Source organism: Mirounga angustirostris, unplaced genomic scaffold (genome assembly GCF_029215605.1).
Source record: "Mirounga angustirostris isolate CCGP_5_RB_7025 unplaced genomic scaffold, mMirAng1.0.hap1 SCAF_16, whole genome shotgun sequence".
In the NCBI taxonomy this organism is placed as follows: domain Eukaryota; kingdom Metazoa; phylum Chordata; class Mammalia; order Carnivora; family Phocidae; genus Mirounga; species Mirounga angustirostris.
This window is the reverse complement of record NW_026991724.1, coordinates 45,873,154-45,886,008: the sequence shown is the minus strand read 5'-3', so window position 1 is coordinate 45,886,008 and position 12,855 is coordinate 45,873,154. Positions and strand designations below refer to the sequence as shown.

The window sequence follows — 12,855 nt, the reverse complement described above, 5'->3', positions numbered from 1 at the left end:
TCGGTGACGTCCTAGTACCTTCACCCTTGGACTGGGCCTCGGGGTGGGAGAAGAGGGTACAGAATGCTCTTCCTGGAAGTCTGTGGTTCCTGAAAATGTGGCGATGAAGCTCGCCTCATTTCTGCCCTCCTTTGAGGGTGAGGGATTGATTCCTTCCTAAATTGAACGTTCACTGAACGCCTACTAGGCGCGTTTCTGGGAACCCAGCGATGACCAAGCCAGACTAGTCCCTTCCTCACCAGACAGGAACAACCGAGAGTAGTGATGACAGAAGCATAGGACAGAGTGATTAGAATGATTGGGGGATGTGACAGGGAAGCACAGACTGAACGATCAGGGACTGAGGTGGTGGAAGTGCGGAGGTGGCTTTGATAATGTTAAACAACTTAACAATAACCTACAACCCTCCGACCAACCTGGCTTTGATAATGAACGCTGAAGGATCAGAAGGGCTGAGGGACAAACATTCCAAGCATCCGAACAGCAAATGCAAAAGTCCTGAGGCAAGAAAGGCAGCAGTGCCTTACAGGATCCAGGGCCACTCCCACTATTCAGCCTCCCTCCTGGCATAGTAATATGTGAGGAGCCTTAATTGGGTTATCAAAACGGTGTTTACCTGCAGCAATTAAAGTTTTGTGTACATTTTAAAAAATTATTTTTAAGTAATCTCTACATCCAGCGTGGGGCAGGAACTCAACAACCTCAAGATCAAGAGTCGTGTGCTATACCAACTGAGCCACCCAGGCGCCCTCACCATTTTTTTTATTAAAAAGAATATTTTGGGGGGCGCCTGGGTGGCTCAGTCGGTAAGCGGCTGCCTTCGGCTCAGGTCATGATCCCAGGGTCCTGGGATTGAGCCCCGCATCGGGCTCCCTGCTCAGCGGGAAGTTGGCTTCGCCCTCTCCCACTCCCCCTGCTTGTGTTCCTGCTCTCTCACTCTCTCTCTCTCTGTCAAATAAATAAAATCTTTTTCAAAAATTTAAAAAAGATACATTTTTTGCCCAACATCTTCTTTAATCTTGCAGTGAGATCCAAGGACTCAAGGACAAGAGTCTCAATGTGAGGACAAAGCTCTCTCAGGCACCTGAACGCCCCACCCACCCCATTCCTCTAAGCCAGGGCTTGAGCTGGAAGCTCAAGCAGCCCCTACTGATAACCAGCAAGAAAATGAAGACCTCATCTTTGCAAGGTCAAGCAGTTGGAAGCAGATCTTTCCCCAATTGAGCCTCTGATGAGATGGCAGCTCTGGCTGACACCTGGATTATAGCTCAGTGAGACTTGGAGCAGAGGACCCAGCTAAACCATCTCTAGAAACCATGAGATAATAAGTTTTAAGCCACAAAGTTTGTGGTAATTTATTCTGTAGCAATAGAACACTATTACAAATACAATGTTTACTAAAGGACACAGTAATAAAAATAACTAACTGGAAGCCTATTATTAAAACTCAACAGGGTAAGGGGAGCGCCTGGGTGACTCAGTCCGTTAAGTGGCTGCCTTTGGCTCAGGGTGTGATCTCAGTTCTGGCTTCAAACACCCTGCTCAGCGGCGAGTCTGCTCCCTCTGCCCCCCCCCCATTCATTCTCTCTCTCTCTCTCAAATAAATAACATCTTAAAAAAAAAAACCACCAAAAAACCAGGGGAGTCTGGGTGGCTCAGTTGGTTGGGTGTTTACTCTTGATTTCGGCTCAGGTCATGATCGAGATTGAGCCCATGTTGGGCTCCGACCTCAGCGGGGAGCTTGCATCTCAATCTCTCCCTCTGCCCCTCCCCCTGCTTCTGCTTTCTCTCGCTCTCTCTTTCAAATAAATAAATAAATTGTTAAAAAATAAATAAACTCGGGGCGCCTGGGTGGCTCAGTTGGTTAAGCGACTGCCTTCGACTCAGGTCATGATCCTGGAGTCCCTGGATCGAGTCCCGCATGGGGCTCCCTGCTCGGCGGGGAGTCTGCTTCTCCCTCTGACCCTCCCCCCTCTCATGTGCTCTCTCTCATTCTCTCTCTCAAATAAATAAATAAAATCTTTAAAAAAAATAATAAATAAATAAATAAATAAACTCAACAGTAATTGCATCAATTGTCTACAAACAGACCAACAAAAAGATTTTGGACTATTTTGGAGGATTATTTTATCACTGATACTGCTTAGAATTTGTCAGTGCATGGTATAATAAACCCTGGGCCAACTTTTGGTCAGTTTTATTTATTTATATTTTAAATTCTCTACAGACAGTGCACCCCCTTTTTGCCTGTACTCCTTTTGCCTTTCGGCACATCACTAGTTCGAAAACAGACAATAAATAAATGAGTAAATTATATACAATGTTGAAGGGCAATATTATGCATAAAACATAGAGCCAGGTATGGGACATAGGACTGAAAATATGAGTGAGGTAGGGTGTTCAGACAAGACCCCACCGCGCAGGTGACATTTGAGGGAGATGAAGGAATGAGCCCTGCTGATATCACTCTCAAGGAAGAGCTTCCCTGACAGAAAGACTATTAGGGCAAAGGTGTTGAGAAGGGATCATGCTTTGTAGAGGATACTTTGAGACAACAGGCTTGAGCAATGGAAACTTGATCCAGGCAAAAGTGCCCACAACGACCCCCTGGCTAAATCCAGACAGCCCCAGCAGGCGACCCACCTCAAAATAGCCACAGGCCCTAACTGACCAATGGCCTACGTACAACACCTTCCTGCTTTAAATACTGGCCCCCACCCCCTGCTCAGTGGGAGTCGGCTTCTCCCTCTCCCTCTGTACCCCCCTTGTGCTCTCTCTCTCTCAAATAAATAAAATTAAAAAAATAAATAAAATAAAACACAGCCCCCACCCACTGCCTCCTTGAAGATGGCCGGCCTCTTCTCTGCTGTCCAGATTGCCTCTCCCTTGCGGTGTATTCATTAAACTATTTCCTTTGTTCTGCCTTGGGTGAATCCTCTCACCTCCTGTGCCACCGGCCCCCACCCTACCTGATTATAGCCCTACATTTGCCCCCCCATCCAACTAAGAGAGATACCACAGGCTTGACAGAGCTTTGAATGCCCCTAGGACAATGGGGAGCTATGGACAGTTGTTGTTTTGAATATAACAGCTTTATTGGGATATAAGCCACATACCATACAATTTACCCTTTTATAATGTATGTACAATTGGGGGCGCCTGGGTGGCTCAGTCGTTAAGCGTCTGCCTTTGGCTCAGGTCATGGTGTCAGGGTCCTGGGATCAAGCCCCGCATCGGGCTCCCTGTTCCGCTGGAAGCCTGCTTCTCCCTCTCCCACTCCCCCTGCTTGTGTTCCCTCTCTCACTCTGTCTCTGTCAAATAAACAAACAAAATCTTAAAAATAAATAGATAGGGGCGCCTGGGTGGCTCAGTCGTTGGGCATCTGCCTTTGACTCAGGTCATGATCTCAGGCCCTGGGATCAAGCCCTGCATCGGGCTCCCTGCTCAGTGGGGAGTCTGCTTCTCCCTCTGCCTCTGCCCCTGCTTATGTTCCCTCTCTCTCAAATAAATAAATAAAATCTTAAAAAAAAATAGATAAACAAACAAACAAATATAAATAAATAAATAAAACATACATTTCAGTGGTTTTTAGGGTGGTTTTTTTTTTTTGGTTTTTAGTATATTAATAAAGTTACGCCACCATCGCACTACAATTTAGAAAATTGCATCATCCTCAAAAGAAACCCCATACTGGCCAGCAGTCACTCCCTTTCCCCAGAATTCTCTCAGCACCAGGCAACCACTAATCTATTTTCTGTCTATGGATTTGTCTATTCTGGACATTTCATATAAGTAGAATCATACAGCATGTGGCCTTTTGACTCTGGCCTCTCTCACTTAGCATGTTTTCAAGGTTCATCTATGGTGAAGCATGTGTCAGTACTTAATTTCTTTTTATTGCCAAATACCAGTCCATTGTATGGACTTACCACATTCTATGTATCCATTCATTAGTTGATGCGCTATGTTGTTTCCACCTTTTGGCTAATATGAACAATGCTGCATCGAACATTAACGTACAAGTTTTTGTGTGAACATATGCTTTCAGTTCTCTAGTGTAGTCCTAGGAGTAGAATTGCTGATTCATATGGTGACTCTAAGTTTAACCTTTTGAGGAACTGCCAGACTGTTTTCCAAAGTGGCTGCACCATTTTACATTCCCAACATCAATGTATGAAGGTTCTGATTTCTCCACAGCCTTGCCAACACTTGGTATTTTCCATTTAAAAGAAATTACAGCCATCTGGGGTGCCTGGCTGGAAGAGCCTGCGACTCTTGATCTGGGGGGTCATGAGTTCAAGCTCCACATTGGGTGTACAGCTTACTATAGAAAATAAATAAACATTAAAGAAGAAATAAATTATAGCCATCCTACTGGGTATGAAGTGGTATCTCCTTATGGTTTTGATTCACATTTTCCTGATAATTAACATGTTGAGCATCTTTTCAAACGCTTACTGGTCTTTGTATATGTTTTTTATTTATTTTATTTTTTTAAAATATTTTATTTATGGGGTGCCTGGGTGGCTCAGATGGTTGGGCATCTGCCTTTGGCTCAGGTCGTGATCCCAGGGTCTTGGGATCGAGTCCCACATCGGGCTCTCTCCTCCTTGGGAGCCTGCTTCTCTCTCTGCCTCTCTCTGTCTCTCATGAATAAATAAATAAAATCTTTAAAAAAAAATTATTTTATTTATTTATTTGAGAGAGAAAGAGAGTGAGCGCGCGAGAGAATGCGCATGAGCCAGGGGAGAAGCAGAGAAGCAGACCCCTGCTGAGCAAGAAGCCTGATGCAGGACTTGATCCCAGGACCCTGAGATCATGACCTGAGCAGAAGGCAGATGCTTAACTGACTGAGCCACCCAGGTGCCCTGTATATCTTTTTTAGAGAAATGTCTATTCAGAGCCTTTGTCCATTTTTTCATTAGGTTATTTGTCTTATCATTATTATTGAGTTTCACCACTTCTTTATTTTAATTACCAGTACCTTATTGGGGACACCTGGGTGGCTCGGTCAGTTGGGTGCCCAACTCTTGGTTTCAGCTCCAGTTGTGGTCTTGGGGTCATGGGATTGAGCCCTGAGTGGGCCTCTGCACTCCGTGCAGAGTCTGCAGGGGATTCTCTCTCTGTCTCGCTCTCTGCCCCTCCCCCACCCTCTCTCTGTCTCAAATAAATAAATAGGGGTACCTGGGTGGCTCAGTCGGTAAAGCGTCTGCCTTTAGCTGGGATCGAACCCCGCGTCGGGCTTCTTGCTTAGCAGGGGAGTCTTCTCCCTCTCCCTCTGCCCCTGTTCACGTGCTCCCTCTCTCACTCTCTCTCAAATAAATAAAATCTTTAAAAAATTTTAAAAATCAATAAATAAAATCTAAAAAAACCCAACAACAAGGACCTTATCAGGTATATGATTTGAAATTCTTTCTCCATTCTGTGGGTTGTCTCTTCACTTTCTTAATGATGGCCTTTGAAACACAAAACTTTTTTTTTTTTTTTAAGTAAGCTCTATGCCCAACATGGGGCTCAAACTCAGGACCCTGAGATCAAGGGATGCAAGCTCCATGGACTGAGCCAGCCAGGCACCCCTGAAACACAAAAGTTTTTAATTTCAATGAAGTCCAATTTACCTATTTTTTCTCTTGTTGCTTCCGCTTTTGATGTTATATCTAAGAAACCACTGCCTATTTATGGATAGTTTTAAACAGGGATGGAACATGGCCAAATTTAAGTTTTAAAGTATCGTTCTTGCTGCTTGTAATCAGAAGTGGTAAGACTGGTGAAGTAAGGGACTTCTGTGATTACCCTTGCTAAAATTGCAACCCCTCCTTCACTTCATTTCTCCTTCCTGCTTCATATTTCATATCATATTCTGGGGCGCCTGGGTGGCTCAGTTGTTAAGCGTCTGCCTTCGGCTCAGGTCATGATCTCAGGGTCCTGGGATTAAGCCCCACATCCTGCTCCCTGCTCCGCGGGAAGCCTGCTTCTCCCTCCCCCACTCCCCCTGCTTGTGTTCCCTCTCTCGCTATGTCTCTCTCTCTCTCTTTTTTTTTTTTTAAGATTTTATTTATTTATTTGAGAGAGAGACTGAGATAGAGAGAGCATGAGAGGGGGGAGGGTCAGAGGGAGAAGCAGACTCCCTGCCGAGCAGGGAGCCCGATGCGGGACTCGATTCAGGGACTCCAGGATCATGACCTGAGCCGAAGGCAGTCGCCCAACCAACTGAGCCACCCAGGTGCCCCTGTCTCTCTCTTTCAAATAAATGAATAAATTCTTAAAAAAACCACAACTTATCATATTCTAATAAGCTGTGTAATAGTGCTTATTATTGACTGTTTCCAACACAAAAATGTCAACTCCCTGAGGACGGGACTTGTTTTTCACTGCTCTGTCTCTAGTGCCTAGAACAGTGCCTGGTGTGTGTGCATGTGACGCGCGCCCGTCTCCCCCTGCTTAGGTCACTAAGAAACCCATGGGGAAGGGAGTCGGGGAGGAGAGGCCTGGTAATCACCAGAGGGAGAGAGGACCGTCTGGATGCTATCCTGCTCGAGGAGTCTGATATGAGAGACAGAGGCTAACAGATGTCATGATGTCAAACGAATACATATTTGTTGAATAGAGTGAGTGAGCAAGTGAACGAAAGGCTGCATGGATGAGTGAATAAATGAAAGAACGAATAAATGTTGTACCGTGAGTTCTCTGGCTGGATCTTCCCTTGCAGAGAAAGGCGGCACGGGGGCTCCTGCACTGCCCCTTGCAGCCACCAGGGCGCGCAGGCAGGCCCGGTCCCCAAGAGCCTGTCCCGGGACCCCGCCCCCCGGGATCCAGGCCCCGGGAGCCCCAGCCGCCCGGCCCCGGCCTGGGACTCCCCGACCGCGCGCATACCTGGACTGGGCACGGCTGCGGGCTTTACGCGGTGCAGCCACCAGTCCCTGAGCTGCCGGCGGGGAAACTGAGGCCCGGGAGACTGGGGCGGAGCTGGCCCCGGGGCGAGCCCAAGCCCCCGCCCCCGGCCGGCCCCGCCCCGGCCCGTAAGAGGCCCCCTGGGCGCCGGGCGAAGCCGCACAGCGCGGCGCGGGGGGCCGGGGCCGGGATCGCGATGGCAGCTCAGCGGCTGGGCAAGCGGGTGCTGAGCAAGCTGCAGTCTCCGTCGCGGGCTCGCGGCCCGGGGGGCAGCCCCGGGGGGTTGCAGAAACGACACGCGCGTGTCACCGTCAAGTACGACCGGCGGGAGCTGCAGCGGCGGCTAGACGTGGAGAAGTGGATCGACGGGCGCTTGGAGGAGCTGTACCGCGGCAGGGTGAGGCAGGGAGGGGTACCGGGGCGAAAGGGGGTGGGGATCTCGGAGCGACAGACCCCGGGCCCGGACACGCTACGCCCCTGGGGGTCTCTGGTTGCTTGTGCTGGCCTCGGTCACAGAAGAGAGCGCACGCCCCGGGACCAGGCATGCATGGCGCTTGCTGTCTCCCCTCCATGGCTCTCTGCTTGTGGACCCAGGAACACACTCGGGTCTCCAGAGATGGTTGTGCATAGTGGTTGAGCATATGGGGGGGCGAGGAGGCAAAGTTGGGGAGCCAGAGCGGCCATATCTGGAGAGAGGTTGGGGGAGGGGGATGTCTCAAAGCCAAACTTAGATACGGAGACCCAGAGACGCCCAGCAAAGAAAGCAACAGCATTCACAGGCGCGCACAGCGACAAGTTAGCGCCCCTGACAGACTCTCAGGGACACAGGCTGTGGTCCCCTACAGATCAGCACCCACAGACACAATAGCACAGGCCACAGCCGAACGCAGACACCCCGCACAGCTACACCCACACAAAGGGACTCCAGTTACAGCCGCGCAGAGACCCGCGAAGGAGCAGTGCGCGCAGCGCTCGAGCTACCCCTCCCCTGGGGCCCGGAATGTTTCGAGTAACAGCCATCCGTTGCCTCCTAAAAGCAAAAGCCAAGAACCACATGCAAACACAGTGACAGGCGCTACAGCCGCGCACAGACGGAAAACGGCAGAAAGTACACCTGCACGCAGACAGGAAACCGCGCGCTGTAGGTACACGCGGGGCGGGAGCGACAGCCTCCAATGGGACGCACAGGCTACGGACACAAATTTCACACCTTCCGCTTGAGTCTCCGCTTGAAGTCACACTGCACCACACACGAAACACAATCCCAGGGACGTGGTGGTTGTGTCGGCGGACAGACAGCATGCACAGCTCGAAGGTGACACAAGGCATGGCCCCTCACGGCGACACAAGGTCCCACCGTTGTCAGGCACACAGGGAGTCTCCTATAGGTAGACAGAGTAGCCCAGCGGCCATCGGTAGGTGGCATCCTCTAAAGTCATTCTCCGATGGTGGACAAAGGCAGCTAAACCAGGGCCACATGTCTCACAGTCATCGGACCGTAGCCACCCCCCGCCCCCGTGCAGTCCACGCCCATGACACCCCATACCTCTGCACTCTCAAGCGGGCCCTGGCCTTGGCCCTGGCCCCTTGGCCTTGGCCTCTGGCTCACACGCAGAGCTTCACACAGGGGTGTGACCCACTTACAGACTATCCAGGCCTTTGCTCACCCCCCCTTCTCCGCACACAAACCTGGGACCACCCAGCCCTGAGGCCCACAGTGAAGTCAGAGGGCTTTGGGTGGGGGAGGAAAAAAATCTGTAGCCTCAGGGATCTCATGCTTTGACAGATGGATTGTGACTCCCACAGGGCTAGTGAGCCAGCCTGCGTTTGGCTTTTTGCCCCAACAGGCTATCCGAGGAATCCCCCTCTGGGCCGCTCAGAGTTGGGCTCCGTGGCTCATCCCACCCACCCACTCTGGGGGCCATTGGTGGTCATCTCTCTGGTCTGACCGGGCTGCACTCTTGGCCCTGGGGGCTGGCCTGAGCCCTACCCTCCCTTCCGGTCCTCTTAGGCAAGGGCCCCCCCCCAGCCGGCTCTGGCCGGCCTGCACCCCTCCCCCACACCTAGTGCTTAGACTTTTCCTTGAAAGGGCAGAGGCAGCCCCTCTCCTGAATCACAGAATCTGACATTCCAATACTCGACCAGGCCTGTTCCCCTCTTGGGAACTGGGGCCGAGGAGAGAGACCTGTGCCAGCCCCAGGGCTCTCGGGGCTCTGGGGCTGCCTGGAATCTGAGCTGGTACAGGGCCCTGGGCCTCTGTCAACCCATCTGTCCCCCCTCCCCCCAACACCCAGATGTCCCGCCTTGGTGGTGCTGTCCCTGACTGCCACATGGTTGCTCCAGAACCCGCCAGCTGGGCCCTGGGGCCGGTGGGGCTTCTCCAGAGGCCTGGACAAAGGCGAGGGAGGGGCGGGCACGCGACCCTGACCACCCCTCCCTCCTGCCTTAGGAGGCAGACATGCCTGAGGAGGTCAACATTGATGAATTGTTGGAATTAGAGAGCGAAGAGGACAGAAGCCGGAAAATCCAGGTAGGTGAAAGGGAGAGCTGCCTTCCCCCACCTTGCACCTTCCTGAAAATCACAACAATAGTCCACATGTTTACTGAGCACTTACTATGTGCTGGGTACCGTTTCAGTTACTTTCCACTTAATGCATTTAATCCTCACAAATCCTGTGAAGGGTGTATGGTTTCCATCTTCCAGATGAGGAAAATGATTTAATCACTCGCCCCAGGTCACAGCTCAGAAGGAACCGAGCTGGGAATGAAAGCCAGGCAGGCCGGTGTCCTTGCTGTTAGGAAACGCTGTGTGACCTTCCAGCCCTCTCTGGACTTAGAGCTAATCCTGGTGCAGAGTTTCTTGACTTACCCACCCCACCCCACCCCCCGCCCCGTTGCTCTATAAGACCCTCAGGCCATGTTCTTCCCTGGCGACCAGATGGGAAGTCCACCCTGGAGCCTGACTTCCTTTTGTCTTGTTGCCTTGGGGCTTTGTTGGGAAAGAGAAGGGGCTGGAGGGGCCGAGGGGCTGGTTATTTACTCTTTTCTTTTTTTGCGGGGGCGGGGGTGTTTAGGGACTCCTGAAGTCGTGCAGGAACCCCACAGAGGTGAGTGTTCCCTCCCTGCTCTGGGCCCCTGCATCCTGGTGGAGAAGGGGGTCCCTGGGGAGGAGGGAAGACGCTGCCTGGCCCAGGGGCGGCAGAGGGAGCCCTGGAGAACCCTCTGAATCTCTCAGCCCTTTCCTCGGCTCCAGTGGTGTCTTTGTCTTCCTCACCCCGCTTGTCTCTCCCCATCTGCCGCTGGGGCCTGTCATCTCCTCCCCACTGAGACACTCCCCATCTGTGTCCGGCTTCTGCTGGTGCCTCTGCTGCCCTCTCCTTTGGGCGGCCAGTCCTGGGGCTCAGCCTCACCCCTCCACTCGGTCCCCTCCAGCTGCTTCTGCCACCCTGGGATTCCCTTCCCCACCTCTGCTCCCCCCCATCCCTCCAGGCCCCGAGCGGCCCAACCCCTCCCACTTCCTTCCCTGCTTTAAAAGGGAAAAATATGTTTCTCCAACCAGCTCTGGGCTGCCTGAGGGACAAACGTCATTGTGTGTCTGTCTGCCCCTGGAGCTAAGGCCTCTGTCCCTGGGGACCTTCCTGTGATCCCTTGGCCTGAGAAATATCTTGATGTCTCTCTGTGGCCGTTTCTTTCTCTGTCTTTTGTCTCTCCCTCTGCATCTCTGTGTCTCTGTACTGATCCCAGTTTCTGGGTCTCTGTCTCCCTCCCTGTCTGTGGCTCTGTCTCTCCCTGTCTCTCTGTTTCTTTCGCTCTGGCTCTCTCCCTGTCTTTATCTGTCCCCCCTCTCTCTCTTTCCCCATCTCTGCCTTTCGACCCCCCTCCCCAACTACCTCCAGGTGCTCTCACTGCCCAGGAGGGGAGGCAGGGGAGGCAGGGGAGGCGGAGCAGTAGGGGCCCCGGTCAGAGGGGCTGGGCTGGGCAGGGCAGGGCAGGGGGCAGCCCCTCCCCTCCCCATGTTCTCAGGACCCCTGCCCCATCCTCAGGACTTTGTTCAGGAGCTGCTGGGGAAGCTACGGGGCCTCCACAAGCAGCCCGGCCTCCACCCGACAAGCCCCTCCGGGAACCGCAGCCTGAGCCCCCTCCAGGACCCAGCCCGGACCGCGCCACCCTGACCTTCTTGCCTCCGTGCCTCCTCCCTTCTCCCCTACCCTCCACACCGTCCTGGCTTGTTTGTAAGTTGTATGTAATGGCTCTGTAACAATACGGTGTGCCTGTTTTTCCTCTCCCTGACTGCCGTGGATTTCCCCGAGCTCCCCCTACACACCTCCCTCTGTCCTGCTGCATCTCCCCAGGTCCCGGCACCCGCAGCTGGCCTGACAGATGGAGAATCGCTCCTCAGCCAGAGCATGAGAACAGGCCCTGCTGACCTTGCCCCCCTCCCCTCCCGGGACTCAGCTTGTCCTCACTTCCTCTTCAGCCTTGGCCCAGTGCAAGCCAGCAGGGCCCCAGTGGGTGTCATTCGGGGCTCCTGTGGGAATGGTGGCCTGTGGTCCTTGTACCTCGGGAGATGCGCAAAACCAAATGTGCCCAATATCACCACCACACATCGTGAACAAACCAGGAGGGCTTCCTGAAGAAAGTGACATTGAGGCAAGGCTTTGAAGGATGCATAGGAGTTTATATGAAATGGGTACCCATGTCTGAACCTTGTGAGTGGAGGGATTGACGTTGAGGCTAAGGCAGGGAAGATACCAGATATTGGTGGAGCCATTCACCCATCAGGATCAGCAAATCCCCCAAAGCTGGATCAGGGAGGCCCCTGGGCTGGGTGCTAGGGAGGCCTGAAGGGCATCAGAAGTGGGTGGCAGCTATTTACCCCAAACTGTGGAAGTATTTCAGTATATTTTTAAAAGATTTTATTTACTTGACAGAGCACAAGTAGACAGAGCAGCGGGCAGAGGGAGAGGGAGAAGCAGGCTCCCCATTGAGCAGAGAGCCTGATGCAGGGGGGTCGGGGTGGGGGACTTGATCCCAAGACCCTGAGATCCTGACCTGAGCCGAAGGCAGACGCTTAACCGACTGAGCCACCCAGGTGCCCCAGGATTTCAGTATTTTATCAGCAGGTCCAGTTGTAGCAGCGGTCCTGCCTATGTATGGTCAGGAGATTGGGGTGGGGGGGGGCAGAGCTAGGGCATCCCCCCCGCAACCAGGACAAAACACACCTCACATCATCCCTCTACTGACTGACGTGGGGCCCTGGCCCCCATCCCTACCCTGTGCCACCCAGCAGCCCGGCCAGGATCAGGCACCCATCGCAGGGGGTCTGAGCTCCAGTCCGGCAGGAAGGGAAGATGCCACTGAAGGAGAGGAGGAATGCAGAAACCCCTTGCCTGTCCAGCCCTGCAGATGGCTTTGCTGTCCCTGCGCATGCAGACCTCAGGCTTCCAGGGTCCCCTTCCCTCCACCCAGACCTACAGAGAACAAATGTGTGGAGGATGGACAGAGCCCTCCCGGCATCCAATCACCTGGGCGCATCTCCCAGAACATCCTCTCGGGCCTAGGGACCTCAGACTTCCCTCTCTCAGAACCTGTTTTTGGTTCCTCATTCTGTGGAGGTGACTATGTGCTCAAAACCCAGGTCCTAAAGTCCTGGGTGTGCCGTGTATTGAGCTGCTCAGTTTCCTCATCTGAAAAATGGGGACTTCACAAATGAGGAAACTGAGGCCCAGTTTAGTGCTAACACTTACCCAAAGTCACACACCTGGGAAGTGGCACTGGGCTTCAATGCCAGGCATATGACTCCAGAGCCCAGCTACTGAACTCCTACACTACAGTGCTCCTGTAAACCATAGCAGTGATTGCTATACGTTAGTGTCAGGAAAGGGGGGGGGGGGGGGGCGGTAACTAATTCATACTAAAGTGTTAGTGACTGCTCACACTCCTGAGCTAGCCTATCCAAAGGGC

At 52.7% G+C, this 12,855-nt stretch overlaps 1 protein-coding gene across 1 annotated transcript; it reads left to right on the top strand.

Annotated features, from left to right (window-relative positions):
- Positions 1–6,952: 6,952 nt before the first annotated feature.
- Positions 6,953–11,154, top strand: PPP1R14A (protein phosphatase 1 regulatory inhibitor subunit 14A). Its single transcript, XM_045890365.3, has 4 exons — positions 6,953–7,288; positions 9,341–9,421; positions 9,966–9,998; positions 10,935–11,154. The coding sequence occupies exons 1-4, from the start codon at positions 7,088–7,090 to the stop codon at positions 11,061–11,063; spliced, it is 444 nt and encodes a 147-aa protein (XP_045746321.1). The 5' UTR covers positions 6,953–7,087; the 3' UTR covers positions 11,064–11,154.
- The last annotated feature ends 1,701 nt before the right edge of the window (positions 11,155–12,855 follow it).

Excerpts from the sequence above, each read along its gene's own strand:
- PPP1R14A (XM_045890365.3), top strand. The coding sequence starts at position 7,088 with ATGGCAGCTCAGCGGCTGGGCAAGCGGGTGCTGAGCAAGCTGCAGTCT. Across the intron at positions 7,289-9,340 it reads AGGAGCTGTACCGCGGCAGG|GAGGCAGACATGCCTGAGGA; the intron begins GTGAGGCAGGGA and ends CTCCTGCCTTAG. Across the intron at positions 9,422-9,965 it reads ACAGAAGCCGGAAAATCCAG|GGACTCCTGAAGTCGTGCAG; the intron begins GTAGGTGAAAGG and ends GGGGGTGTTTAG.